Source organism: Aquila chrysaetos, chromosome Z (assembly GCF_900496995.4).
Source record: "Aquila chrysaetos chrysaetos chromosome Z, bAquChr1.4, whole genome shotgun sequence".
NCBI lineage: Eukaryota > Metazoa > Chordata > Aves > Accipitriformes > Accipitridae > Aquila > Aquila chrysaetos.
Window position 1 is genome coordinate 77,205,425 of NC_044030.1, and position 26,612 is coordinate 77,232,036.

The window sequence follows — 26,612 nt, forward strand, 5'->3', positions numbered from 1 at the left end:
CTTCTGGCAGCCTTTCCGCCGCGCGTTTCCACTCCTCTCTGGCCCATTAGCAGTATTTTTATAACATTCTGTAATGCACGGAGCCGTGTGCCAAACCTCAAGAGCACATTATTTCCCAACGTCTTTGTTATATCCATCCCCGGGCCCTGTGGCCGCGTGTTTCCGAATGCAGAGCTGTGGCTCACGGGGGCAGCCGGGAGCCCAGCGCCATGCTCCCGGTACCCAGAACCTTTCCCTCTCTCCTGCCTGCTCCTGGCGCTCAGTCCCAGGCTTAGGCCAGGGATGCCTGGTGTGCAAAAAGCCCCAGCCCCATCGCCTGCTGCTTCTGACCACGCTCAGGCATCTGCCACTCTCCAGGCTGCAGGGCAGGTGATCCATTGGAGATAAACACAGAGCATCCTGGTTCTTCACCTCGTGCTCAGCTGCCTGAAAAAAGGAGGCAGAGCAACACGTCGCTGCTCGAAGTCTCCTGGAAGAGGCTGCCCTGGAGAAGCACTACCTTCCCCTGGGCCAGTTTGTGCTCGGGATGATTAATGCCCTGGAGATGGGTGATCTGGGACCCTTAGGGATGAGCAAGCCTGTGGGCCCTTCCTCCTCTCCAAGGTGGGCTCTCCATCTGCTGCCCACACCATCCCTGGATGCACATTGTTGCTACTGCATGTGTGCTGGTGTATCCATCTCTGCAGGGGACAAGGTAGTCTGGCTACCCCCAGCCTCTGTGGGGTGCTGCTGGGCTCCCAGCCACATCCCCCATGACGTGGACCCGGGTGTCAAACCCCACCCCAAGGACCAGCTGAACTACCCATGTCCTCCCGCCCGCCTGCTGAAGCACACCAGTGAGACACCTTCAGGCACTGTGTGCCTTTTGCACCATTACGTAGCATCCTGGCCCCTCCAGCATGAAATTCCCACCCCAGAAATCCCCAGGTCCACCCGCAGCTCTCCCCCCACATCCCACCAGAGCTCCTTGGTCCTTGCGGGCCAGAGCCATTACGGTAGACACCACTGAGAGTGGTCCAAAGGCTGATGCTGAAGCTCCCCCATCCCTCCCAGCAGCTCCCCTTTCAGCACAATCTGATCCCCTTTAGCCATTTCCTAAGCCGTGTTCCAACTCTCGTACTAATCCACATTTTCTCTGGTTTAACTCATAATTTCCCATGTGGCATCATAGCAAATACTTCACTGAAGTCAAGACAGATTACATCGACCACATTTCTGGGCTTAGGAAATCAGTTCCCTTATCAAAGAGAGCTATCGGGTTAATCTGGTGTGATATATCCCTGGCAAGTCCCCCTTGTATTTTTCTCCCATTTTCCATTTGTCTCCACATCTTTAATTGCTCCCTCTTCCAAGTGCGCCCTGCGGCCCCACTGTGCTGTGGGGTCAGGCTGTCTGATCAAGATTTTTCCTTCTCTCAAGCACAGGAGACACGTCCCCTCTCCCCACAGCACTGGGTACCGCCACTGATGTCTCAGCTGCTAATGAGCCTTGCTAACGAACAGGAGATGAGGAGATGTTCTCACCTGGGGATGAGGTGCTCCCCAAGACTTCAATGCATCATTTTCTTTGAAGGTGCCTCCACAACAGAGGACCATCTCCAGGTTTTATCCTCCCTCCTCTCCCCCAGCCTGGGCTGCCCTTGCTCTCAGCATTGCTGCTCAGAGTTCATTTGGTATCAGGCTCTGCCGAGCTTACCTTTAATCTCCTCTGAAACCTGGCTGCAGAGCCAGCTCCGCTCTTCTCTCCTTGTTTGCTCCGTATTTATACGGCTAACCCCCCTCTTCATTTCCTCTGCAAGGTCTCGCTCAGCTTGACTCCTGGCAGGTCTCCCTTCATCCCTGTGCTCGCTGACCCCCATGATGGAGCTTGCTTTCCTAATTGAAACTCTTTCCTGGTCCTCGCCGCTTCTCTGCTCCTTCCCCACACCCTTCCTGCGGCATTGTCAGCCCAGGAGCACCCCTGCCTCACTTGGGGTGCATGCTCCAGGTACCGTCACTTATCTAGTGAGATCCCCGACACTTCTCCATGTGCGGCCCCCAGCCCCTCAGTCCTGCTGCCGTCATCTTTCTTGTTGCCCCAGTAAGAGAGGAAAATGCAGGCACAGGCCTGTTTTCATTTAACTTCCCATGCAATTGAAACAAAACAAATCCAAGATCCCTCAAACCCCAGGGCTGGGCTCCCAGCATGCTCAGCTGCAGCAGGGATGCTACCACAGGGCCATGGTGCAAACCTCCCCCAAGCCGCCCATCTCCATCTCCATCAACATGCCCATGCCCATCTCCATCTCCATCTCCATCTCCATCCCCATCCCCTCCTGGGATGCTCCCAAACCTGCTCCTCTGCAGCAGCCTGCGCACCTCCAGGGAATCAATCATGACCTGCAGAGGCAGGAAAGTTGGGGGAGGTGCAGGCAGGGACTGCGGGTGGCAGCGCTGGGAAAAGAAACCTCGTGGAGAACATTAAATTAAAATCCAGGCAATTAAATTAATTACCACTAAAAGCGTCTCACCTGATTAGTTCCTTGCATACTTAATTGTGTTAACAACACCGGGCATTCACTTATTTATTTGTCACCTTCTCTCCTGGGGCTGGTGGCCCCTGCAGTGTACAACCAGGCTCCTCAGCTGCCCAGTGCTCAGGGGGGCTGTGAGCCTCCAGCAAATGGGAACACACGGTAATAGGAAACAGCAGGATTTGGGCTCTAACGCTGAGCAATTCCCACGGGTCCCTGAGCGGATTGACAGGGATTACTATTAGTGAGGTGCTTAGCAGATGGAAGAGCCATTGCAAAGTCACGGCGATGACACAGCTGCAGAGGAGGTAGTTGGAGGCTGCAGCCCCCTCCCCTGTCCCCTTTTTTCCTCCAGACCTAGGCTGCAGCCCCCCATGCACTGGCACAGCCTGGGACCTCTCCTCAGATGGGATCTGCCCAAGCACAGCCTCCTCCTGCTGCCGCCCGCACTACACCCAGCTCCTGCGTTCCCTGTCTCCGAACTACACATGAACACCTCCTCACCCCAACAGCGCAGTTGAGAAGCCCCTGACCCATCTGTCACGGTCTTTTTGTCTGCCATGCTCGCAGCCTTGACACCTACTCGCTGCCATACCCACTGCCCTACGCTGACTGCTCTCCCCTTGCCCGCTTCTCACATTGCCTTTCAGCTTCTTCCAGCACCCCTTCCTCTTGGCCCATGTGCCAGGATCCCTCCCAGCAGACCTGAAACCATGAGTTGGACACCATGCAGCATCCCTCAAACTTGGAATTCTTCAGTTGACCCACAGGTGCAGTAAGCCCCTCCTGCCTGATTTGCAGGGCTTATGCAGGCCTCGGCTGTTCCTCCTGCAACCCTCTGCCCCTGGACCACGGTCTAGGTTGGAAACATCACGTTGGCTCTGATGCAAGGTGCAGAAAGTGAGACAAGGAGCAGAGAACGGCTCTGCTGTGTCCTCCAAACCTGGGAACGTACGGCTACCTACAGGACGCATCCCCACCTGGTGGGGGTCCCAGCTGGTGCCCCGCAGCATCCTCCTCAGCAGTTACCATCCCACAGACAGCTCTGCCGGCTGGTGCTCCCAGACACCTACTGCTGCCAGTTGCAGATGCCGTACTGTGAAACACACAGTTGCTATCAGCTGTACAAACACAGCAGCCCACCGAACACACAGCTGCTGTCAGCTTTCAGCATCATGTGAAATATAGCACAACTCTTATCTCCCACGCCGAGACCTGTGAATCAGTGCGTCTCGAGCTTAAGATATGCAAAATGCTGGGAAACGTGCAGCTGTCCTCCAACACGTCTGCGCAGAGGCTCCTGCAAACACACAGCAACTGCCACCACCTTTTGGCTGCTCCTCTGAAACAACCGTGTTGCAGGAACCCCGGCCAGGACTTCTCCCTCCTGGCTGCAATCCCCTCTGACAGCTCAGCCCCAACTCTTTCCACCTGCAGAGATGGTGGTCGTGGTACTGGGCTGGATGCAGAAGCAACATCCCTTCTCAAATTGTTCCTGGGGCATCATTTAATCTACTGGCTTTGATGCAAAGTTTGGGGCAGGAGGGGCTGCTCCCATCCTGCTCCTGGGATTAGTACGCCACGAGGGGCTCGTATGGCAGGGTGCAGCAGGCAACTGTATGTATGGAAAGTATAGGGGTTGGCATGGCAGGAGGGGGCTGTGAGGGGTCAATATGGGAGCAGAGAGTGTGGCTCTGTCTCCTTCAATGTCACATGCTGGGGTACTCACTTCCCACCCTCAGGTAGGTCTGGTATTTCAGGTGCCAGGAGGAGCCCTCATAGCAGGAGTACTGGCCGCTTTGTGTCAGGTCGACTTTCTTCAGGATCAGGTAGGACCCGTTCAGGTGGGACTCATCAATGTCGGTGCCATTGGCTGTCCAGGTCACGGCTGCGTCCCAGTCCATGGAGCCACACTTCATGGTCACATCCGCGCCTACCCGCTCATACTGGATGTGGCTGTCTGTGGGGAGGAAGAGGAGAAAAACAGGTGAGCTTGGAGCCCCATGGGAACGGCTGCCTTGGCAATAGGATCTTACCATCACATCTAGGAAGCAAGAGAAGGACTGGGGCATGGACTGACACTGTGCTCGTGGCCAGGTTCTCCTCCTGGCCCCGATAATGATTCATTTTAACCTTAGACGAGAGTGGATCAGCTGGCAAAGACCAGGGGATCAGGACTCATGGACCACCTCTATCTCACAGGATGCTTTCCTCTGACCTTTATCTTGGAGGAGACATGTCAGGGCTGCATGTATAGCTCACCAGCCAAATGCCCCATGGCACAGCCAGACACTCAACACCAGCAAGTCATTGCCTCTCCTGTATCTACGTGACTTGTTGCAGGATGCAAACCAAATGCATGCATGAGAAACTCCCAGCAGAGAGATGACAGAGCCCCAGCGCTTACCACCAGCAAACCTGAGTTATTTACTAGCAGAGGTGGAAAGTAGGCCCCTGCCCTTGCAATTCCCTGCCCAGGAAATCAGGTGGAAGGATTGCAACCTACCCGTGCTGGGCTTTGGAAAGGGGCAGCTGCTTGGTGCATGCTATGCTGTTTGTCTCCCTGCCTGGCTTTTCTTCTCTCTCTGCAATAACATGATGCCTTGCTGAGCTGCTTGATTTAGCAGCTTGTGAGTGGGGCAATACAGCTCATTGGGCACCAGCTGCCTAATTGAATTTTCTCAGGTTTCTGGACAGGAGCTCGAGCTGACATTCATTAATGATCCTTAGCAACTGAATCTTTCCTGTGCTGCTACACTGGCTGTGCTAAGCTGCGTGTGGCAAGGATAAAACCATGTGTGTGTGTGTGTGCATGACACGGGGTGAAGCAGGACAGGTGGATGAGCAGGGGACGAGGTTCCTTCAAAGCTTCATCAAGCCTTTGTGCACAGACAAGGCTGGTTCAGTTCTCAAAATACTCCTGGGTTTCAAGAACACATTTGACAAGGTGCCTCCCAAGGAAACCAAGCAGCCCTGACACACGAGGAAAGTCCTTGCAAGGATTTATAGCAGCTAAAGGTCAGGAGACCAAAGGTGAGAACAAGCGGTCAGACGTGGCAGTAGAAGACGTCACCAGTGAAGTTCGACAGACATCAGAGAGGGATCTGAGCTGCCCAACACCCTCATAACTCATGGGGAAAAGGGGGTCGAGGCAGTGAGAGGAGACAGCATGCTCCTGAGGCTGTCAGGGCAGCCAAGTTACAGCTGGGTGCAAAAGCGCTGCAGAACGACCTCATGGTACAGACCCCCCAGGCCATAACACTGTGTCGATAAGCGCCCAGGGATGCACACAGGGCAAATGAAGCCTTGCTTCTCCTAGCACTCATGGCTCCAAATGAGCTGCAGCCTCCATGGAAACATATCTTGGAGTCATCACGCTCACTTCCCTGAAAACAGCTCAGTGGTGACCAAAAACGCAAACCCAATGCTAGGAATTATTCAGAAAGGGATTGAGAACAACATGGAAAGCTCTGTACCCTAAAAGCCATGCACAAATTTGTCCCCATGCTATTAGGAGTACAGTTCAGCTGAAAACAGAGCAGAGAAAGGAAACAGGAATAGCAAAGGCTGGAAAGAGCCCCCGCGTAAGGACGGCTTAGCAGACTTGATCCCTTCATCCATAAAAGGAGACAACTGAGTGGAGACGTGATGGACACCTAAGCAATGATGAGTGACATGGAAAGGATGAATAGAGAAAGACCACTTGCTCCTTGCCCTAATAAAATAATTGGCAGCAAATGAAAACAAGCAGAAGAAAGTGCTTTTTTGCACAAAGTGTGATTAAATTACAGAAACTCATGTCCATCAGATGCTGTGGATGTCAACATTTGGGGGAAAATAGTGATTAAATGAATCCATAACAGAAGACACCACCCAGGGCGGTGAAACACTGAGTTGGCCCAGTGAGCCTGGGGAGGCTGCAGGCAGCTGATGGTGGGGAGGGACAGGAGAAGCACCTCCTGTGCTTGTCCTGCTTCTTTCTCCCTCTCTAGACATCAGCTCCTGGGTCCTTTTGATAGGTGGGACCACATGGGCATGATCCAGCCATTCCTTGTGTGAACGCCCACAGCGTGCGCCTGTCTGCGAAGGAGAGAGCCCCAAGGTGAAGCTGGTCCTGGAGAAGTCCTTGGCAGGTCTGAGTCCTCCTGCAGACGGTCTGTCAGGACAACTACTTCTGACAGGGAAACAGCACCCTTGGGGATGCTATCCCTGCTGGGAAATTGGGTGCTAAGAACAGACGGGGAAAAATTTGGTTGTAGCAAGTCAGATGCTGGTGAGATGCCTCAGGAACATCTCAGACACTAGCCAAGGATGGGGACCTTTGAGAAACTGCATTGATGAGACAAGTGTGTTTCAAGTGTCTTAAAAAAGCTTAGAGCATATACTGACAAGCAGAAAGAGGGGAGAACATAAAACCTGAGGCATCTGTGTGAGGAGGGGCAGCTGGAATGGGCCCAGATAAACAGGCAGACAGGCAGAAGTGTGGAAGAAGATGGATGGGTGGACAGATGAATGAATGTGTGTGATCGCAGACAGACAGACAGCTGGCTGGACGAGCACAGATGGGATGAAGGGAAGTGTATGAAGAAGAAAGGATGGATGGCTATGCAAGTGGATGGATGGATGGATGGATGGGCATATATGGGGATGCAAAGAAGTGCAAGAGGATGGAGGGATAAGCATATAAGCAGCTGGCTGGCTGGCTGCGTATGTGGATGGAGGGATGGGTGGACAGATGTGTGCATGGGTAGAGGGAGGGAGGGATGGAAGGACCAATGTATGGCTGTGGTGTTGGGTGGATGGTTGGCTGTTCAAATGGCTGTGGAGGTGGGTGGATGGAGAGATGGATGGATGACTAGGCAGATGGGTGGAAGGATAGATACAGATAACAGAGTTAAAGTAAGAGTCCCAGCATCTTACTCAAGTTCTCCTCTGATTTCTTCTATTGCATAAGGCAAAGACATTTTCTCTTCCCCTTTCCTGCTAGCTCACAAAAGGCCATTGTCTCTCCTGGCCTTACACTTGGGGATCTGCTCGGCAGAGACACTGGAGACGCTGCACCACCCACCAGCCTTGTGTGGAGAAGTGGACCAGTGCAGCAGTGGACCGACAGACCTGCCTGCCTTGCCTGGCTTCTCTCTGCCCAGTGCCCAGCCCCAGGGAAGGTCTGAGAGTGGGGGAAAGCTCTGGGGTGCCCAGCTCTACTTCTCAGGATTGTGGCTCAGAGCTTGTCTGTAGCTGGTAGCCGCAGGACTAAGTTGGGAAGGGGGAAAAGGCACCTTGAATTATTTCCTATTTGTCCTTAAACACAGTACAAACACGTTGGCACTCATCCAGAAGGGCTGAGGGAGCCATTCCTGGAAGACAGGTCTTTGAAAGCAACGCTCCCTTCCAATGCAATGATTTAAGGCCCCTGGCGAAGGAGAAACCCAAAGCACAGCTTCGGAGGAGGCGTTTCTCCCAGCCAGGTTTGCTGAGGCTCTTACTGGAGCTAAGCCAGGTCCTTACATCCCTCCTGCCCCATGCCAGGCATAGGAGTCCCACCCAACCACACTGCGGTGCGAACACACGGCAGCCCCTTTGGGAATGGGCACCATGGGGACAACCCCCACCCTCACAACGCTGGAGCAGCCCTGTCTCGTGCTGCAGACACCAGTTCTGCTTTAGGATGAGGATGGGCAAGGGTGACCAGAGTGTTTACTGGGAGCCTCCACTTCCCACAGGCTGGGTATGGGCAGGAGTCCCCTCCAAGCCCACCCAGAGCCTCATGGCTCCCTCGAGCAGGGAGGGGAGGGAGGTTTGTCCACCCTCCTGGTCGTCACGTCACTGGTAACACATGGGGTCGATGACCAAGATAGTGCCTGTGCTGAAGGGCCAGCCCTGCTGGATGGACATCGACTGGTGGCATGGGCAGAACGAGGGCCAACAGCCAGGGGCTGCAGCTCAGGAGGTTCGAGCTGGAGATGGAGGAAAATTTATTTTCCAGGAGGGTGGTGTGGTGCTGGGACAGGTACCCACAGAGAGGGGGGATCAACCTTGGAGGTTGTCAGGGCTCTGTTGACAAAGCCATGGCTGATCTGGTCTACTGTTGAGGACAGTCCTTTTCTGAGTGGGACACTGGACTAGACACCTCCAAAGATCCCTTCCCACCAACACTGCTGTCATCATTGGCTAGAAGTGATACGTAGAGATGCTGTCCTACCCCTACCACCTTGCTTCTCCAAAGTATGCTGCTTTTTGGGTTGGGTGAAGCATACATGATTGAAAGGCTGTGATGCAGCACCTCAACCAGCAACATGCCTCTGAGCATTCAACCCCACCAAAAGCCACATCCTCTGCAGCAGCACAGCAGGCCAGCCAGGCACAGCATGGCTTATGATATAAAGTCCCAGAGCTGGAGAGGAGCTGTGGTGATGCATAACGAGGGCAGAAACTCACACTCACAGCCCTGCAAAGCTCCAGTGGAGGGAAGATGGGAGCCACCCATGGGACAGACACACACAGCTCCCGGTGGTGGACCTGGGGCAGCTTGGTGAAATAAGCTGTGACCTGCTTTGCTGCCCTCCTAGCGATGATGAGTGACAACTTGACGGTATGATCTGTGCAACTGCAACACAACGGGGACCAACAGGACAGCGGTCCAGCGGAGAGACATGGAGCGAAGATGAGACAAAGCAGCTGACACACGGGGCCCGTGGGAACACATTTGATCTTTCCCAAACCCATCCTGCTCAGCTGGAGCTCCTCAACAGAAACATGACCCTCATTTTCCTTCTTACTGAATCTAGACCTGCATCGAGACTGCAAGGGCAACAACACAGGGAAATCCCGCAAACCTGAGGACTGCCCTGACGTGCGCCATGCTGGGAAGGAGCAAAACTCCTCTTGGGATCCTCCATCTCCACTGGCTGCTCTCCCTCTGTTCCTGCCAAGGCTCCCACCCTGCCAGCACAGGCATGCTGCTGAGCACTGCCCTATGCAGCATGCATGGAGCCGTGCCACAGATGTGGCCCTGGGTGTCTGTGCCCAGTCGCCCGAGGGGTCTTCTGAACAGCGAGCAGAGGAAATGGAGAAGATGGTTTGCATTCCCAGCGCCCGTGCTCACTGCAGCCCCTCAATGGGGCTCTTTGTGCCAGTGCCTGTTGCAAGCCAACCTCCGGCACGCACACGCAGGGGCCAAAACCGCCCTCACTGTCACAGCAATTTGCAGGCAGACTGGGCCAACTGTTCCCTCCAGAGCCCTCTGCCCAAACGCACTGTGGGGTTGTGGCTGGTGTAAGCAGAGAGTGTGCAAAAGGAAGCCACTGCGGCATTTTTGGGGACAGACACAAGCACTCTTCTCCTCTGCAGGGTGAACAGCCTCTGGCTGTGCCCCTCTTTTGCAGATGGGGAAACTGAGGCAGCAAGAAAGGCCATGTCCCCGCTTCCCCCGACAGGTTGTGGAGCACTTCTGCAGCAGGACAGAGAATTACGTACATGCCTTTGGACAGAGAGGCCTTCACGTCACCCGGTTAGCCTCTGTACCTCCCTCCCACAGCTAAGCAACTACCCACAAATAATTATCTCAGCGGCCAATTAGCTCTCTGTGTATGTATTCATAAATTATACATTTAATATTTACACAGTGCCAGGGCTATGCCAAGAGCTTTCCAAGCAGATAAACCAGCGAGGTCTCACACCCTGCAACTTCCCGTGGTAAATAAGACGAATAAGCCCACAGGAGACGAGCGAGGAGCCCTAAAGGGTGGAGAGGGCAAGGGGAAAGAGAGGTAGCCTGACCATCGTCCCCCTGGAGGGGGAACATTCCTGGCCTTCTCCAGCCATTGGATGGAGTAGTGGCACAACCCTGTGGCTTCTCTCTTGCTCCAGCACCCCTGCTCACCGGCCTGAGCAGCACTGACCGTGTCCACGAGATGCCGGTGGCTCTGCTCCCATCTGCAGCTTCACAGGTCTGCCCTTCTGAAGATGAGACAGCCTCTGGCACCGGAGAGGGTTTCCTGACACCAGCTTCCCACAGCACACCCCAACCTTGATCTCCTCACACCTACTCCCTCTGGTGCCACTTGGTCTTTGCATAGCTTTTGTTGCCAGCAGACACCTTCCCTTCAAGGAGAAGGAATTTCCTGCTTAAGGAGGCAGTTCTTCCATGAGTGATTTAAAACTAGATACATCTTTGTAAGGAAACAGGCGTAATTAAGTGTCATCGATGTAGCCAAAGATATGGACTGTTCAAGTTAATTTTGTCCATTAATGAAGAATTGCAGCAAGCAGAGCCTGCGTTTGTTTGCTCTACTTTGGTAAATCTCTGGAGTCAGCAGCTTTGCTCTCTTGACAAGAAAAAATAATTAGCAAGAAACTTTAATTAAGAGATAACAGATGGGTGCTAAAGGACTTGTACTCAATCACTCCATGATAGCCTGGAAGCCGACCTCAGTTTACTTCAGGAGTGTTGTAAAGGAGGCACTTTCCCACTCCAACATGCTCAGCTCAGGGCAAGCTCCAGGGCAGGAGAGTCTCTTCACTCAGCCTGGATGTGACCACAAAACATCCTCCTGTGAGGGCTGACAAAGCCCTGCTGACCCCGAAGAAGCTCTCCTCCAGCTTTGCAGCAGCTTTACCTCCCACCTCTGTCCTGCAGCAGAACCCACCTCCCTCTGCAGCTACACCCCACACGCAGCTAGGGATGTCCATCATGGGGTGAAAAGGGCCTTTGTGGCCCTTCTGGCTGCTCAGCTGCAAAAGGCTGACGCTTCTTCCATGAAACTTAATGAAATATCTACTGGGACTTTCTGAGAATGAGGGGACACTTTCGCAATTAAATATGCCGTTGTCACAAATGATAATCCACGCCACAGGCTCCCTCTTGGACCTGATGGTTGAGCAGCGGGGAGGTGCGATGCCTGCTCTGCTACCAGCTTGGCATGCTGTCCCCGGGACCAAGCTCCAGGTGGCACAGTTGGGATGGCAGCACAGTCAAGATGGTGGCACTTGCATGGCTCGTGCACGGGGGCCAACAAGGCTATGCAGTGGCAGGGCATAAGCACCCTCCTGGGGAGAAAACACAGTGCTAAACCCAGTGGGAAACCACAGAACAGAGACCCACCGCTGGAAGCAGAAGCGACACAAACTCGCAGCAGAAGCGAGAGCCAAGTCCTTGCTGCAGCACTGGCTCAGCCCCAAGGGATGCGGCAGCTCCCTGTGCCTTGTGGGCTGCGGTCCCACGCTGAGCCCTGGCTGGGAGGCATGGTAGCAGGATGGGGGAAGCTCCCTTAGCACACAAGTAACTTCAGTGTCATTTTTCTGCTTGTATCACATCATTAGGCTGGCTGAACCAACAGCTTTGGCCCTGTCTGAGCGGGATCTCGCTAGGGCAGAGCGTGCCCTTCCTGTGCCAGGACAGGACTGCTATATCCGTGTCTTGTACTGGTCTCGGTGCATTTTTGGCAGCCTTATGTTGGGACAGAACCTCTCTCACAGCTCTTTAGACCTGCCAAACCACATCAGCCTGGGGCCTCATGCTGGCAGTCCTCCTCACTGCACGCCAGAAGGGCTCCATGTAAAAGACAGCCTTGTTTTCCCACATGCCATCACATTCAGCTCTTCTTGGGAGTAGCAGGGGCTGTACAGCAGTGTCCTGCCCCAACATCAACTTGTCCCTCACCACAGGGGACAAGCAAACCTGGGAACCGCAAACCAAGTCCATCCTGCCTCAGTAACAGAGTCTCTCCAGCCCTGCATGGGTAGAAGACCCCAAAGAAGCTGCCCTTTCCCGTAGCTTCAGGGTACGACTGAGCTCTGCCAGAGGGTGCTAATGCTGGTGTGTACTCATCTGCAATGGTTGCACACCTCTAGCACCAACCATCTTGTGTTGCCACAGGCAGGTTCAGGAGAAGATGCACCTCTGCTGATACTTCTGCTTTTCTGTCTCAGCAAGCACTGCAGCAGAGAGGCCTGGATGCTGTTGGGCTGGTGATCTCCACTTTTTTTTTTTTCAGGAGACTTTTCTCTTGCATCCTAGGAGGGGACCTGAGCTCAGGAGTTGATCTGTTTTCCAGCAGGAGGTCTTGGTAAGACCTTCACTTGGATGTCCTAGTTCTTCTGGTCTAAAAATGCCTGTGTCCTGGGACTCCAAGTGCTCTCGTTGCTGGGACAGGCTGAGCTATGACACCATTTTCATCCTAAGGCAAAGGGAAGGCTGGATGGGACCTTGCCCACTTGGCTTCCTTGCAAAGCCAACTTGAGATGCCTCGTCCTGAGGAAAAGCAGTCTCCTGGTGAAGCAGCAACTCCTCCGGCCCCCTGCATCTACATCACGGCTGCCCCAGCAAGTGGGGTGGTATGATATGGAAGGGAAGGTGTTGGAGGACCAGAGGGAGATGAATGGCACTAATGAGAACCAGCACACAGCAGAAAAATCCCACCGATATCCTCCAAGCTGGGCTCACTTGAGCCTTTGCCCTTTGCTGCCAGGTGACTGGTGTTAGCACCACAGATGAATTAAAGGCTTGTTTTCCGGTCCTGCTTTTTCATGCAGGCAGGACAAATAACTCTAGGCCACAAAAGAGTGCTTAGATCAGGCTTTTCAATGCCATTTAAGGGGAAATCAATATGATTCGGAATTAGGTGCCCAAATCACAGCCGTAAACACAAGAAAAGCTCATTGTGGTCCAGCAACAGTGCAAAGATGCCTGTACTTACTGAGCTTTGGGGAGAGGGGGCAGAGCCAGATAGAGACATCGGGGCGCCTCGCACCCGGCTGACCACAACCTGCCTTTTAAGCCTGGTGCACAGCGTACACTTCCCCAACACTGTTTGCCAATGCCCATGTGCCTGCCCTCAAGTAACAGCCTTCCTCCATGTGAATACACTGGGGGCAACTGCTATTTGTTCACATAACAACCCATCTCCTGCTTCACCCCACTCAGGGCTGTGGATTAGCATCAAGCATTGTGCATTATTTTTTTTATTAGCACAGAATTATGGAAGACAGAGGCGTAAAAGACCTGTTGGGTCCCACTCAGTCCATCCTCCTTCTGCCAAGACAGTATTGGTCCCTGCAGCATATTTACTATTTCTCCGGTCTAATTTTACATACTGTACAATCTGTGCAGTGCCAAGTTACGATCCCTGTGTGAGAAGCAGAGCTCTCAATTTCCAGGCTCTTGGGTGTGTAAAATCACAACCGCGATGTTAAATTAACTTTTTTTTTCCTTGCATTTAATCATTTAATAGCTCTAAAATTCAGCCCCTCAGGCTCTTTCTGTCTGTCTGTTGGCTTGGGTTTTGCCTGCTGTAGGCCAGTGGCTTGTCACTTACAGATGTAACGCTCACACCCCTGGGTGGATCAGCAGCAGCTGGGCTTGAAGCTCGGACCACTGCAACTTAACATGTGAACTTCTGTGGCCCGAGGATAGAAAACCTCCTCCGCTTTCTTAACCACAGGTACTGGAGGTTCATGCTCCTCCTTATGGCCCAGCCACAGCAAGGAGGAGGTACTGGGCACACTGCACACAGGGCCAGGACTCAAAGTTATCACTTAGGCTAGATCTAGAAATCAAAGCAGGGGTGCAACCTGTAGCACCGAGACACAGGGGGACAGGGAAGCACTGAAGTATTCCCAAGAACGCCCAACAGAAGCACCAATACTTTTTCCCTCCATCCCTACATCCACTGGAGGTTACACCCCAGGACTCTTTTCTTCCCAAGAGAGGGATTTCTTCTCCCTGCACCAACACCAAGACTTTTCTTTGTGCATGTGGCTACGGGATACCAGAAGAACTGAGCTGCTGCCAGCACAGCACAGTGAACAGAGGGTGGGAAGAATAGATGCTGAAAAAATGGGAAGCATTTTCCCAAGTCTTTCTTTTTTTTTTGGATTCAGTCACCATCACTCAGTTCTCCAAGTAACACTTGCACTTCTGGAGCCTGGTGATGATTTCAAAGCAATATTCATAATAAGGCAACCATCTACTCTGCCCATCAAGGGCTGTATTAAAAATTAAACCAAGGCCTCGGAATTTGCCTTGGTAATAATGAGATATTACACTTGCATTTCATGCCTTTCACTCTGAAGGATCCTCAAGCAAAGCCAAGGCTGGAAGCAATCACCAGCTCGTGCTAAGCTGTGGCACTGCTGCGGAGCCGCAGCCTGACAGTCACACAGATCATCTGCTGGGTGCAAGCACCTCAGGGGTGAAAGATGGCAACATATCAGACCCATGGCACACTGGAAAGAGTGTTACTTCCACCAGAGTCATTAAGATAAACCCCTGAGCTAAAGGAGCACTGCAGACCATGACAGGACCCCAGGACAGAGCTCCTGGGTCTTGAGCAGAGCTTGGAAGCAGCCTCCAGCTGGGGCTGAATGAGGCTGGGTCTCTGGTTATGGGCTGGAAGGTGTATCTGAGCCATGGATGGCATGACTGCAGGATCGTGATCCCCAAATGGTTTCTGAGCTCCTCATGGGGCTCAGCACTATTCCAGAACCCCACAAATCCACAGGCTGCCTGAGTATTTGCAACTTAGTCTACAGTCAGAGAACTATCGAGGGTGGCACAACCTTTTGTACCTGTCTCTGGGCAGGTAGGAGAGACAGGATGTCTTGTGCACTATGTGGATGATCCCTGCAGCAAGATGTATGTCTACGAAAGAGCAGGAGACTGAAAGCACATGATGTTTTGAGGCATACAGACAGAGGCTTTACATGCCTTCTTGTGCAGATGCACACATATCCCTGCAAAGCACAATGCAGAAGCTCACAAGAGACTGTACCACCTCTGAAAAGAAAGCCTTAAGATGAGGATGGTAAGCTGGGAGCTTTCAGCTGGGTTTCCTATTCCCGGCAACAGAACAGAGTGCTTTCAGAGGAGGGTGCACGCAACTCCTTGGAGGGTCATGAACTAAGCCAGCTCCTGCCTGGTCCTGCTCCCTCGTTGGTGCCCCATGCACCAGCATCCATCACCCTTTCCAAAACCTCTGAAGAAGATGCTCTTCATTAAGCAGCTGAGCATTTCCAAGTGGCCCCTACTGGCTGGCTGGCAGCAGAGGCCCCCAGGTTCATCATGCAGAACCCGAAACAACTGCATTGTAATTTCTATATGATGTTGGCTGCCTCTCCGTTTCTGGAAACACCCCCTCCTCCACAGAGCCTTTCCTGCTCGTCTACCCACCACTATTCCCTCTTCGTACCACTTTTATTGCCATCGTTCTGACTAAACTCTCAAAAGCAGAGAGCAGCACTGCTTTCAGGCTCTGTGAAATGGGAGCTCAGCTTGCCTTTGAGAGCATCTCCTACCCTCCAATTACTGATACTGCTGTTTCAGAGAGCCCTTAAGTTGGTGGGGTTTTTTTTTCTTCCCTGTGTTGGGGATGATGAGCAAATGTTAGTTTAGGAGTAGACATTCATTCAGTATGATTTGAACTAATTGCCCATTATTTCCTAAATTTCAACACTTAAAAGCTTCAAGTGTCTTGTTGCAAAACAACAGCTAAAAGGCCAGTTATGTTCATTGACTGAAATACAAATAAACGTGCCCAGTTCTCTGGAGGCTTCTTTGGTTTGAAGCAGAAGAAGATTTTAGGAAAGCATATTTCTGAAAGTAAGATTATACAGAACCTCACCATATCTAGAGCTCCAGTTATCTGAAGGCACTACTGAATTACAACTATTATTAGCAGAAGAGATACTTGAATTCTGGAATTTCTGTCAAACGTTTTGAATTCAGGTTCTGAAGCATTTAAAGGACTTGAGAAAATATCTTTGGCTCCAAGTCAGAAAAGCACTTAGGCAAGCCCTTAACTTTCAGCATGTGTTTAAGTACCTTGCTGACTTGGGGCTTTTAACCCCGGCAAAAAGAAAGCAAAGAGGAAAGAAAAGCCAAAGCAAAAAGTTCTAGTGTGTGTGGAAATCTCCAGGCAAGCCAAAATAATAAGGGAATCTCTTCTGGAAAGTAAGAAAATAAAAACTACTAGTGACTTGCTTTAAAATTAAACACTAGAGGAAGCTTTCTGGAGGGGGGAGAAAGAATCCCAGAACAAATGGAGTATTTCAATGTAGCCTAATGCCGGCTTTGCTCTCCTGCCTCTTCAGCATGCTGAAATTATTTATTGCTGGAAAAAAAAAAAAACACAAACCCAAAACCTGCTTCCCCCTCCCACTTCCAGACTAAGCGTGATGGGAGAGAGAAAAATCTTGGCTTCATTGGTGAAAATACATCTCTGAAATAAGTCAGCTGTGAGAGGCTGTCTCCATCAGGAGGAAGGAAGAGGAGAAGGGATGAGGGAGTGAATGGTAGTAAGGAGGAGGAGGAAATTGCCCACAGGCAGGAGCCTGCAAACAACCCCACACGCTGCCTGCGGGAGGGGGGATACGAGAAAGTCCATAAGGTGAGAAAATCAGTGCAAATCTATGCACACAAGCAGGGAAAGCAGCTACAGGCAGCAAACGGCTCTTGCCCTACCTCCAGCTTAAGCCCATGAATAGAAAACAAACTGAAGCAGAGCAAAAAGAGGATGCTCTGCAGCCCACCCAGGGAGAGCGGCTGCTGGCCCATGGGAAACGGCAATGGGGAGAGCAGCCGCCTGCACAGGGATGGACAAGAGGAGATGCTCCTGCTCCTCTGGGCTCTGGTGCTCGCAGCCCCCCGTGGCTCTGGCACAGCCGGGGCAAGCTCAGGATGCCATGAAGTTGGAAACGCTGCTCCGGCCCCCTTAGGGCACAAGTCCAAACTTCCAGAAATTCTACATTAAAGAAGGGGAAAAAAAAAAGAGCAAAGTTCTTTCCTTCAGAAGGAAACCAAAGGTTTTCATGTATTTTAGTTTTTTTTCTAAACCATTCCACTGTATTGTACAAAAGGCTTTGCAACCCTTTTTTTTTATGGGGAAAGGGGTGTCTATTCAAAGTGAAGAAGCTAACCATTTCTGAAAAATACCAAAAAGACAAACCACAGCCCCCCCCCCCCCCCAACTTCTTTTTTTTCTTTCCCTCTGACAGAGAAACATGATTTTGTAAAACATTCGGACGTTGATGGGACTTCATTTTCCAACAGAAAATGGCTCCCCTGAGGATTTCGCCCGTCAGCTCTGCTCAGGACAGATTGGCAGCAAGCGCTTCACTTCCTGACAGAGATGCTGCTCATGGGAAGCGCAGGGTCCTGGCGCAGGGGATGGAGGCGACTCTTCCCCAGCACTCACGCTGCTAAACTGCCTGCAGACCCCTGGGGATGGGCACCCTGTCACCCACTGCTCTGTGCCAGTACCCAGCAAGATGCAGCTCTTGCCTTAACGAGCTGACAACTCAAACATATGAGACAAACGAGGAGAGCATCGTTCTCCCTGTCTAACAGATGGAGCTGAAGTCCCGAAAGCAGATTAAATGACTGGCCCAAGGGTGCGCAAGTAGTTTGCATCAGAGCTAGGCTCTGGTTTTCCTCCTCCTCTGTGATCCTACGGCAGCTGCTACATTGACGCCAGGGTTTGGCTGGGCTCTCCTGACCCTGATGAAATACAAACATCCAAAGTGCAGGATTCATTTGAGCTGGTGTCTTTTTATCCATCTTGAACTCCTGTACACCCCTTGGGATGCCAGCACTCAGATGCTGCAGGGGTGGCTTGTGGGGCTATGAGATGGCTGCTGTGGCGTACAATGGTGATTCCCCCTAAAGTAGCAAGCAAAAAGCCTTCCATAAATACTGGTTATGCTAAAAAAACTCCTCAGGGCTAAGCAAGTTGAGAAAAATGGCCCGAATTCACTGAAGGAAGGAAAACACAATTAAATCACCTAACAGCCCGTATCCACTAATCCCTTGTGCTACCAGGCTTGACTTGAACGTCTCTGCCTGCTGACACCCACCTCCCACCCCTCTTCCAGCCCTGGCACTGCTTTTCCCAGTACACTGGCAAGGCAGCTGTACATGCCTGTTGTGTGGGAGAGAAAGCCCACCAGATCCCAGGGCTCCCAGCAAGCAGTCACAGCCTTACTGGGATCCCCTGGCAATGGGTTGCGCAAGGACAAACTCAGGAGCTGCTGTCCCAGGCCACAGCACGAATTAAAGACACTCAACATTTGCAGGAGGCTTCAATGTTCACCAGGCTGGGAGACACATTTGCAACACATTAAAAAAGCTGTGACACGCTTTTGGTGGCTCTTGCTATGCGGTCTTCACTCTGGAGCTGTGATTTAGGGCAGGATGAAGAATGTAACAGGATTAAATCTGCCTAACTAAATCCTGAACTTTTCCTTCTGGGTTTATATCCCAAAGTCCTACTCATAGATCAATAGAAGGATGCCCGGGGCCATCTCTGTGGAGCTGCCAAGAAAGAAATTGCAAAAATATGGAGAAAGAAATGCATCACGGATACAAAAGCCCATGGACTCGCAGAGCTCAATGGAAAAGACTTGCCCAGATTATGGAGTGAGATGGACAACTTCAGGTGGAGGGAAGGTTCACCAACACAGAGAAAGGCTGACCACAGGGTATCTTCCTCAGATAGGGTAAACACCTCCATTCTCAAGTGACTGATCCAACCCCCAACCTCCTCCAAATTTCTTGGGGGACAAGGCATGTTCCACTTCCTGAATAGCACTTCTTGGTGGCCCAGGAGTTGCCAGGTGGCTGCTGCACTTGGACAAGGGAGCTGGGAGCAAAGGAAGCACATGGAGGTCCCACGCTTCAATGGCCGTATCTCCTGGTGGGCTGATGGACCCTGCTGCCATGCAGGAGACACGAGCAGCACCTTTGCTAAGGCTAAGTCAAGCTACAACAATGCCAAGAACCAGGAAAAAAAAAAAGGAAAAAACCCAACCTTGCATAAATGTATAAACAAATGTTTCTTCAAAATGACAGCTTCTGAAGTCCCATGTCATTACTATTCCCCCAGGATTTTCCTTTCTGTCTCCCACGTTACCAATGCAGCAGCTATGTAACTTTTGAAGAGCACCGACTGGCAGCATGAAAATGGCTGCGGTGATTGTATTGCAACACTTCACTGCTTCCCTGAGCTGCAGCTCCCTCCTCCACTGTTGGAAGTGAAGTACAATCAATGCTAATTAATTAAGGGCCAGAACCTGCCAACCATGGTCACACCAAGTTCAGTGCTGTTTCTTGAATATTCAGGGCTCACTCTCCATAAAAGCAAGGATCAGTCTCCAGCAACTCGGGTTGAAAACAACAGAAACTCTCTTTGCAAACTGGGAGGGATGGATGGACAAGTCCGTCTCAGGGCTGAGAGCTGGAAGAGTCACCTGCACAGGGACAGAACCAGTGCGCTGCTGCTGTAAATCAGCAAAGTGCCATTGACATGATGGGAAGGGCAGTAAGGCAGCTTGCAGGCATCCCTAAAGGCTCTCTGCCAACAGGAACCATGGAGTTGGCAGAGCTATTACACCCAGCCAAGGCCAAGAGGAGGATGCTTGTGATGGGCCCAGCGCAAGAGCACAAGCAACCTCCAAGACCAAGGAGGAGCAACAGCCTTTCTCTTAGCACCCAAAGGGCTGCGCCCTGTGATGCTGGGAGAGAGCAAGGCAAGGTCTGGTTGTTACTGGGCAAAGCTGGGGGGGTCTCCTCAAGGGCAAAGGAGGCAGAGAAGAGTCCCAGTAAACTGAATGGACTTCCAGGTGGAGCGCCAGTGGGAATGGTGCTGCAGCTCACCAGCAAGTGAGCCTGTGGCCATTGGCAAAGGCCACGGTTCCTCCCCTGCCAAGGGGCTTGTGTGATGCTCTAAGAGCTAGGAGGCACCACTGGGGACCCAAGCTCCTGAGCTGCCCTTCTCCTGTGCCGCACAGCAGGGATCCTCACCCAAAGCGAAAAAAGAGACAAACACAAGGCCTTGTGCTTCCCACTATAAAGTAAAACTAATTTTCAAGTCTGCTAAGCACAGGAAATTGGATGTGATCACCAGCCAGGTGCCTTGCTGCATCCCAGGTAATGCTAACATCCCCTCCCAACAGCAGGAGTCCTGCAGGGCTCAGCAGCCCCATCCCACTCCTGAGCAACATCATTGGATTTTCATGCTTTGCTCCAAGCCTTTCCAGTTGTCCCAGCAGCTGGCACAGGTTGTGGCAGGTCTCCAGACACCCAGTTATGGCCAGACATGGGGGCTTCCCATAAGAAATTGCAGGGAGAGGACTGGACAGACATTAGCTTCTGGATTTAATGTACTCTGACTCCTGTGTGCCTCAGTTTCTCACTTGCACAGCATGTTGTCGGCTGGAGTAACCACACTTGCAGCGTGGGCAAGCCACAGACGCAGCAGAGTCCGACCTGCCAGGGCTTGTGGCTTGGCTGGAGTCAGAGGCTCTCTGTGACTCATCCTACAGAGTCTCAAGTTCACAGCTACGGCTGGAGACTCCCCTCGGGAGCACCCCAGGCTCGGCTTATTATCCCTCTGGGAGCCAGTTTGCACATAAACAATGCGGATGGTGAGCAGAGCTCACCTGCCTGGTTGGAGAAGATCTGCACTTGGACGGATGCATGGACGTGGGGCTACCAGGACAAGCCCCCAGCAGTGGATCCCTGTGCATATGGTCTGCATGATGCAGGTTTGCACCAAGCTGCTGCTTTTGTGAGCCTGCTTTCCTGCCACTCACAACAGGACGGGACTCTGATCCCTCTCCATAGCTCTGTTACCTCTGTGAGGGATGCTCAGCAACTTCCCTGGCTTTATTTCAGTTTGGATCCTGGCGGCAGCAGGCGTGGTCCCCTGCGAGCAGCACAGACTGGCAGAGTACAGAGGGGACCTCTCTCCAGAGAGCAGAAGCGCACTTCGGCATAGCAAAACATCTATTCCACACCAGCTCTCTGCCAGCAGAGCTGTGTTATCCGGCAGCACGCCCGACGCCTGGACATCAGAAATACATGCACACACATGCACACCTCATTACACCTTCGCAAATTCAGCAGGAATCAAGCAAGACACACTACATGCTGCAGCTCTGCTTTAGCTTGTGCATCCCAGTCAGCTCCTCGGTGTGACAGTGCCGGCTCTCTTCTGCCTACAAAGCACACAGATCTTGGCTGGCAGAAGTCCTCCAGGCTTCCAGCCTTGCAGGTCAATGTTTTTCAGCATCAGCTCTGCAGATCTCTGGCTGCTTTGCAACACTCCAGAATAGACAACTAAGAAGAGCCTGGCTACTGGCAGATGGCTTAAGTCTGCTAACACAGATCTGCACTGGGGGAAACACCTCAGGCTTTGCAAGCTAAAAAAGCTAGAAAGGTCAAGTATGTTGAACCTGGGATGAAGGGTGGTGCATGGCTCTGCCAGCCGTGTGCACCCTGCACCAATGTTCTGCCTTTTCCACAGGAATTTTGCAGGTGGATGTATCAGGGATGCAGGTGCATGCAACTGTGCAAGAAAAAGTTGTTAGCCCCTTCCCGTTGTCTCCTGAGTGGAGGTGAAGGCTGTTTTATCTCCATGCTATGAATCACATACACAAAGCTGCTTCCTCAACACCAGCCTCCCCAGTATGGCTCTAAGCAAAGGAAGGCAGTGCAATGAGGCTCCAGACTCTTCAGCTTCAATTAGTATCTGGTGGCAGCTAAGCCTAAATAACAATCTTTCCCAGCAAATCCTACACCAAGAGATCAATGGTCCATACGCTGGACTAATACCCCTGTAACCCCTCCTGCCTCCATCACCGTCGATTGCTTTGCAGTTTCACTTCACTTCTCCACCTGATTGGCCTTCCTGGAGTACTCATTACAAGGTGACACGCATCGCTTTTCCCCTCTGTAACGAGCCTGCCACAGCCCCTCCTCAATCCTTCTTCTCCTTTTCCTTTTAATATGCCACAATTATATTGGCTTCTCTGCATGGATCCACTCCATTTAGTGCTGCCCAAGACTGCTTATCCTGAAAGATGCTCTTTTCATCCACAGGACAGACTGCACATCTTGCAAGTAATTCTTCTGTTTATTTGTTACACTCCAGCATCTCCCACCCAGATCAGGAATCTGGGTATTAGGTATTTCACTTTGCACAGAAATACAGTGTTTGCCCACAGAAATTAAACCCCCCAAAGACTTTGATAATAAAAGTTTGTGCATGTCGTGTCCCATTATCTGCTCTCCTGACCATGCTTCATGGTTCCTTTGCTCTGTTCCCAGCCTAGAAAAATCCTCTCCCCGGGAAGCAGAGATAATGGTGTTTAGGCTCAGTGTCTTGCTCTGGCTATGCTCCCACCATCCAGGGCTCTGCTTGCTCACAGACATGTCACAGGTGGTCTAAAGACAGCAGCAAGTGACTCACTCCACGCTCAACACTACTGATGGATGTGCAGGACCTGAACATCTCAGCCCCAGCCCTGCCTGCCCTTTTGGTCCCGGCGTCTGCCTCACACAACTCTTCTGACACGCTCCAGGGATGATTTGTAGCACCCTCTGCTAAGGTCGTGGGCTCCTGCAAGCAGTGCCCGGAGCTGCCCCCAGAGCTGCAGCACTTTGCTCTTTCAGCCTGACCGGAGATTGGCTTTGCAGTCCCAGGGCAGCCTATGATCTAGGACTTCAGACACTGGAAACCCTTCAAAGGGGATAAATAATGAGTGGCACCTTCAGTCCAAGTTCAGTTGAACACATGTCTCTGAACAGGCTGGCAGGGACCAGGCTGCTTTGGAAATGTGAGATGGCTGGGTCCCTGGGATGGCCACATGTGACTTCCAAGGCGAGACCTTTCTGAGCTTTTGGAGGCTAATTGAAGCCAAACCCCTGAAGCACTAAAGGTTTCCACTCCAACTGTCACTGTTTTATGAGATCTTCCATTTCTGAAGCCTTTGAGAATGTAAAAGCAGGCATAAAAAAACAACAGGCGTAAACCATGGATGAGGATTGCTTCCTCCCTCGCCAAAAGGAGCTCAGTGCTAGGACAGGACACGGCCCTTCTTCAGCAGCCAGAGCTCACACAAAGAGCAAAGCCCACAGCTATTTCCCACGTGCTGGGATATGCCTCAGCTCCCTGGGTCTGAAAATCTGTGCAAATGAGATTTTGGCTTCCACCAGCATTTGGGGGCTCCCAGCTGCTATGGTAATGTCTCGATTTACAACTGAGCGTCAGCAGAGGAAGCAATACTCCTGCTCCACACAGTGGGATGATGCCATCCCGAGAAGTAAATGACCTTTATCCAAACCCTTCCTTCCAGCCCTTCCCCAAAGAGCAGGGCTTGTCCAGCAGTGGGTTTCAGCAAGGATTTGTTGGCAAGGACCCAGCTGGCTTACGCAGATGCTCCATGAACCAAGTGCTGCTCCTCGTCCCACGCTGTCCCCTCTGCACATCCAGGTGTGCCTCCTGCCTCCTCCCTGTGGGTTTTGGCAGCTTTGCCCACGTCAGCAGTAACTCCCAGGGCTTCGTCCTGGGCTGAACACTCTCCAACCAAAGCTCCTCTGGGTGTCTGGGTGGACTACAAACCCCATTCCTCCTCCTTCATTGCTTGTCGTTACGTTTAATGAAGTCTAAGAGACTAGTGAGACATGGTTTTCCTTGCTACTAGCAGAACTAATGAATCCTAGCAGACTGCGATCCTCCCGGTGGTTTCTTCTTCTCACCACACACATGAACTAATTTCACCAGTTTTGTGGGATCACACGCTTGTCCAAAACCTGCCAGATTTACACTCCTTTTTTATTCTTTTACAGCTTTGTGATCTGCTTCAATACACAGGACCTGCAACTGATGGAAGGGTTCATATTTTTGTTAGCATCACAGATATTGCCAACTAGATTTCCTTCCAAGCTCTTGGATGGCTCATGTGGGCCTGAGGACAGATCCCCATTTTACTCCAGAACATCATCTCCACTTTAAATAACTTCTAACATTCCCAGAAGGGGTAAATTCAGTGCAAGTGCTTCCAGACAGACTTGTATAGCAAAAGCAGGCAGATTCTTTGCAATATCCTTTGCATGTCTCCAAATCTTGGTAACTTGCAAAGAGCAGGTCTTCAAAGCCCTGAAGCCACCAAGCTGTGCTCCCTCTCACATAAGTGCCAGTCCCTCTATTTTTCTTCTTGTCCTTCTCCTCTGTCTCCCACCTGCACTTTAAGAGCATCTCTTCTCATACATCCGAGAGCACTTGGCACAATGGGACATCAATCTCACACTGACCTGTGGCTATTTTCCAAGCACAGACCCTAGGCGAGAGCCGTGAGCTCTCCACTCCCTGTCTGACAGGCATGAGCCATGCTCCCACGGCATGCCCCAGCAAGACAGACCACCCTGCTCCGTGCACCAGCAGCTTTCGGTGGTGTGAAATTAACAGACACTACATGGACATCAAACCTCTCGATTTCCCACCTTCCAGACAGGAGAAGCAAGCCTAGGATGTGTGGGGCTATCCTGCACCACTGGCTGGACCCCCACGAGATACTCTGCTCTGGGACCTGTGGGGTGATGAGGCAGCGGGCAAGGAAACACAGGCACTAAAAATAGGCTGTTTGCGGTAGGGGCTGACCACATTTATTAGTAAGCCTGTGCTCCAGCTGACCACAAGGTCAGCCTTTGAGAGCTTGGCCATAATTCACTCTGTGTCTGGGCAGGAAATCTACTTGAGCTCAGAGGCATGTCCAGTAATAGAAAAAGATGTTCCAGGACCTGGGGCTATTTTTGCTGTTTTCTTTTACTTTGCAGACAGAGAACCTTTTGGGAGATGCATCTTGTGCTGGACTGTCCTGGTTTCAGCTGGGATAGAGTTAATTGTCTTCCTAGTAGCTGGTATAGTGCTATGTTTTGGGTTCAGTATGAGAAGAATGTTGATAACACACTGATGTTTTCAGTTGTTGCTAAGTAATGCTTAGACTAAGTCAAGGATTTTTCAGCTTCTCATGCCCAGCCAGCAAGAAGCCTGGAAGGGCACAAGAAACTGGGAGGGAACACAGCCAGGGCAGCTGACCCAAACTGGCCAACAGGGTATTCCATACAATGCGATGCCATGCCTAGCATATAAACTGGGGGGAGTTGGCCTGGGGGGCAGATCACTGCTCAGGAACTAAGTGGGTGTTGGTCAGCAGGTGGTGAGCAATTGCATTGTGCTTCACTTGTTTTGTATATTCCAATCCTTTTATTATTATTATTATTGTCATTATTAGTTTCTTCTTTCCTGTTCTATTAAACCGTTCTTATCTCAGCCCACAAGTTTTACTTTTTTTTTCCCTGATTCTCTCCCCCATCCCACTGGGTGGGGCAGGGAGTGAGTGACCAGCTGTGCTGTGCTTGGTTGCTGGCTGGTGTTAAACCATGACATGGAGGAAAAGAAAAAAAGCCAGGTGCTCTGGGAAAGACAGAGGGGTAGGAAGGAAAAGGGGGGTGGGATGTGTGTGCAGAAGTTTGTGCCTGTTTGAGTCTGAGGTTCTTCTTATCAGAGAGATTTACCTTCACCACGTAGGGCAGGGAAGCAGCCAGGAAAGATCAGAGCAGCAAGGAGGACCCCACACCTTGATGGGCTCTTAAATGCCCTAACAGCATGCAGCAGAGTTTAATGGGTTGCAGCTGGGGTGTCATTGCAGGTGGGGTGAGTTGTTGTTTCTGCTGCTTCCCTGCAGCTGTGGGCTGGCAGGGAATATGGGGAGGCAATGGAGAAAACAATACAGTAATGAATGCCCAGGGATGGAGGTGATGGACCTTCCTTGCAAAGGCATCAGAGGGCAATTTGAACTACAGCCAGGTTGTACCTCTGGCCAGCAGAGGTACCTACAGGATAGGCCAGCAGATTGGCTCCCAGCAGATGCAGCAATCCCACTGGGACGATGCTGGTCCCCAGTGGACGGCCACGAGCTTGGGCTACCTTAGCCCTGAGCAGCAATTATCAAGGCAAAGGAGGCAAAGAGCGGATGCCTGCCCTTGAACGGCAGCCTTCAGAATGATTTAAGCAGGCTCCGTCTCACGGAGAAGCTCGAGTCGTAATCGCTGCACAAAAGCTGCCGGCACTGGAGCCTTGATGTGAGGGGTAACGTGTCCCCGGTGAGTCAGGCTGACTCACCCGCCGGGTACACGAGTTGCCTACAGAAGCGAGATGAATGCTGGGGGGGCCCAGAGGTACAGGCAGCACTGCTCTGCCAGGGGTGCTGCCATCCAGGGGTGCCCTCACCTTCGGCAATGCTTTCCCCTGCTGTCCCAGTGCTT

The 26,612-nt window shown here is 51.8% G+C and overlaps 1 protein-coding gene across 6 annotated transcripts in view; it reads right to left on the reverse strand.

Annotated features, from left to right (window-relative positions):
* Window positions 1–26,612, reverse strand: part of CNTFR (ciliary neurotrophic factor receptor) — a 212,789-nt gene that overhangs the window by 56,636 nt on the left and 129,541 nt on the right. For all 6 annotated transcript variants that reach the window (XM_030005484.2, XM_030005486.2, XM_030005485.2 and 3 more), the window contains one exon: window positions 4,242–4,472. In XM_030005484.2, the coding sequence (XP_029861344.1) occupies window positions 4,242–4,472 (231 nt within the window). The remainder of the gene's footprint in view (window positions 1–4,241; window positions 4,473–26,612) is intronic.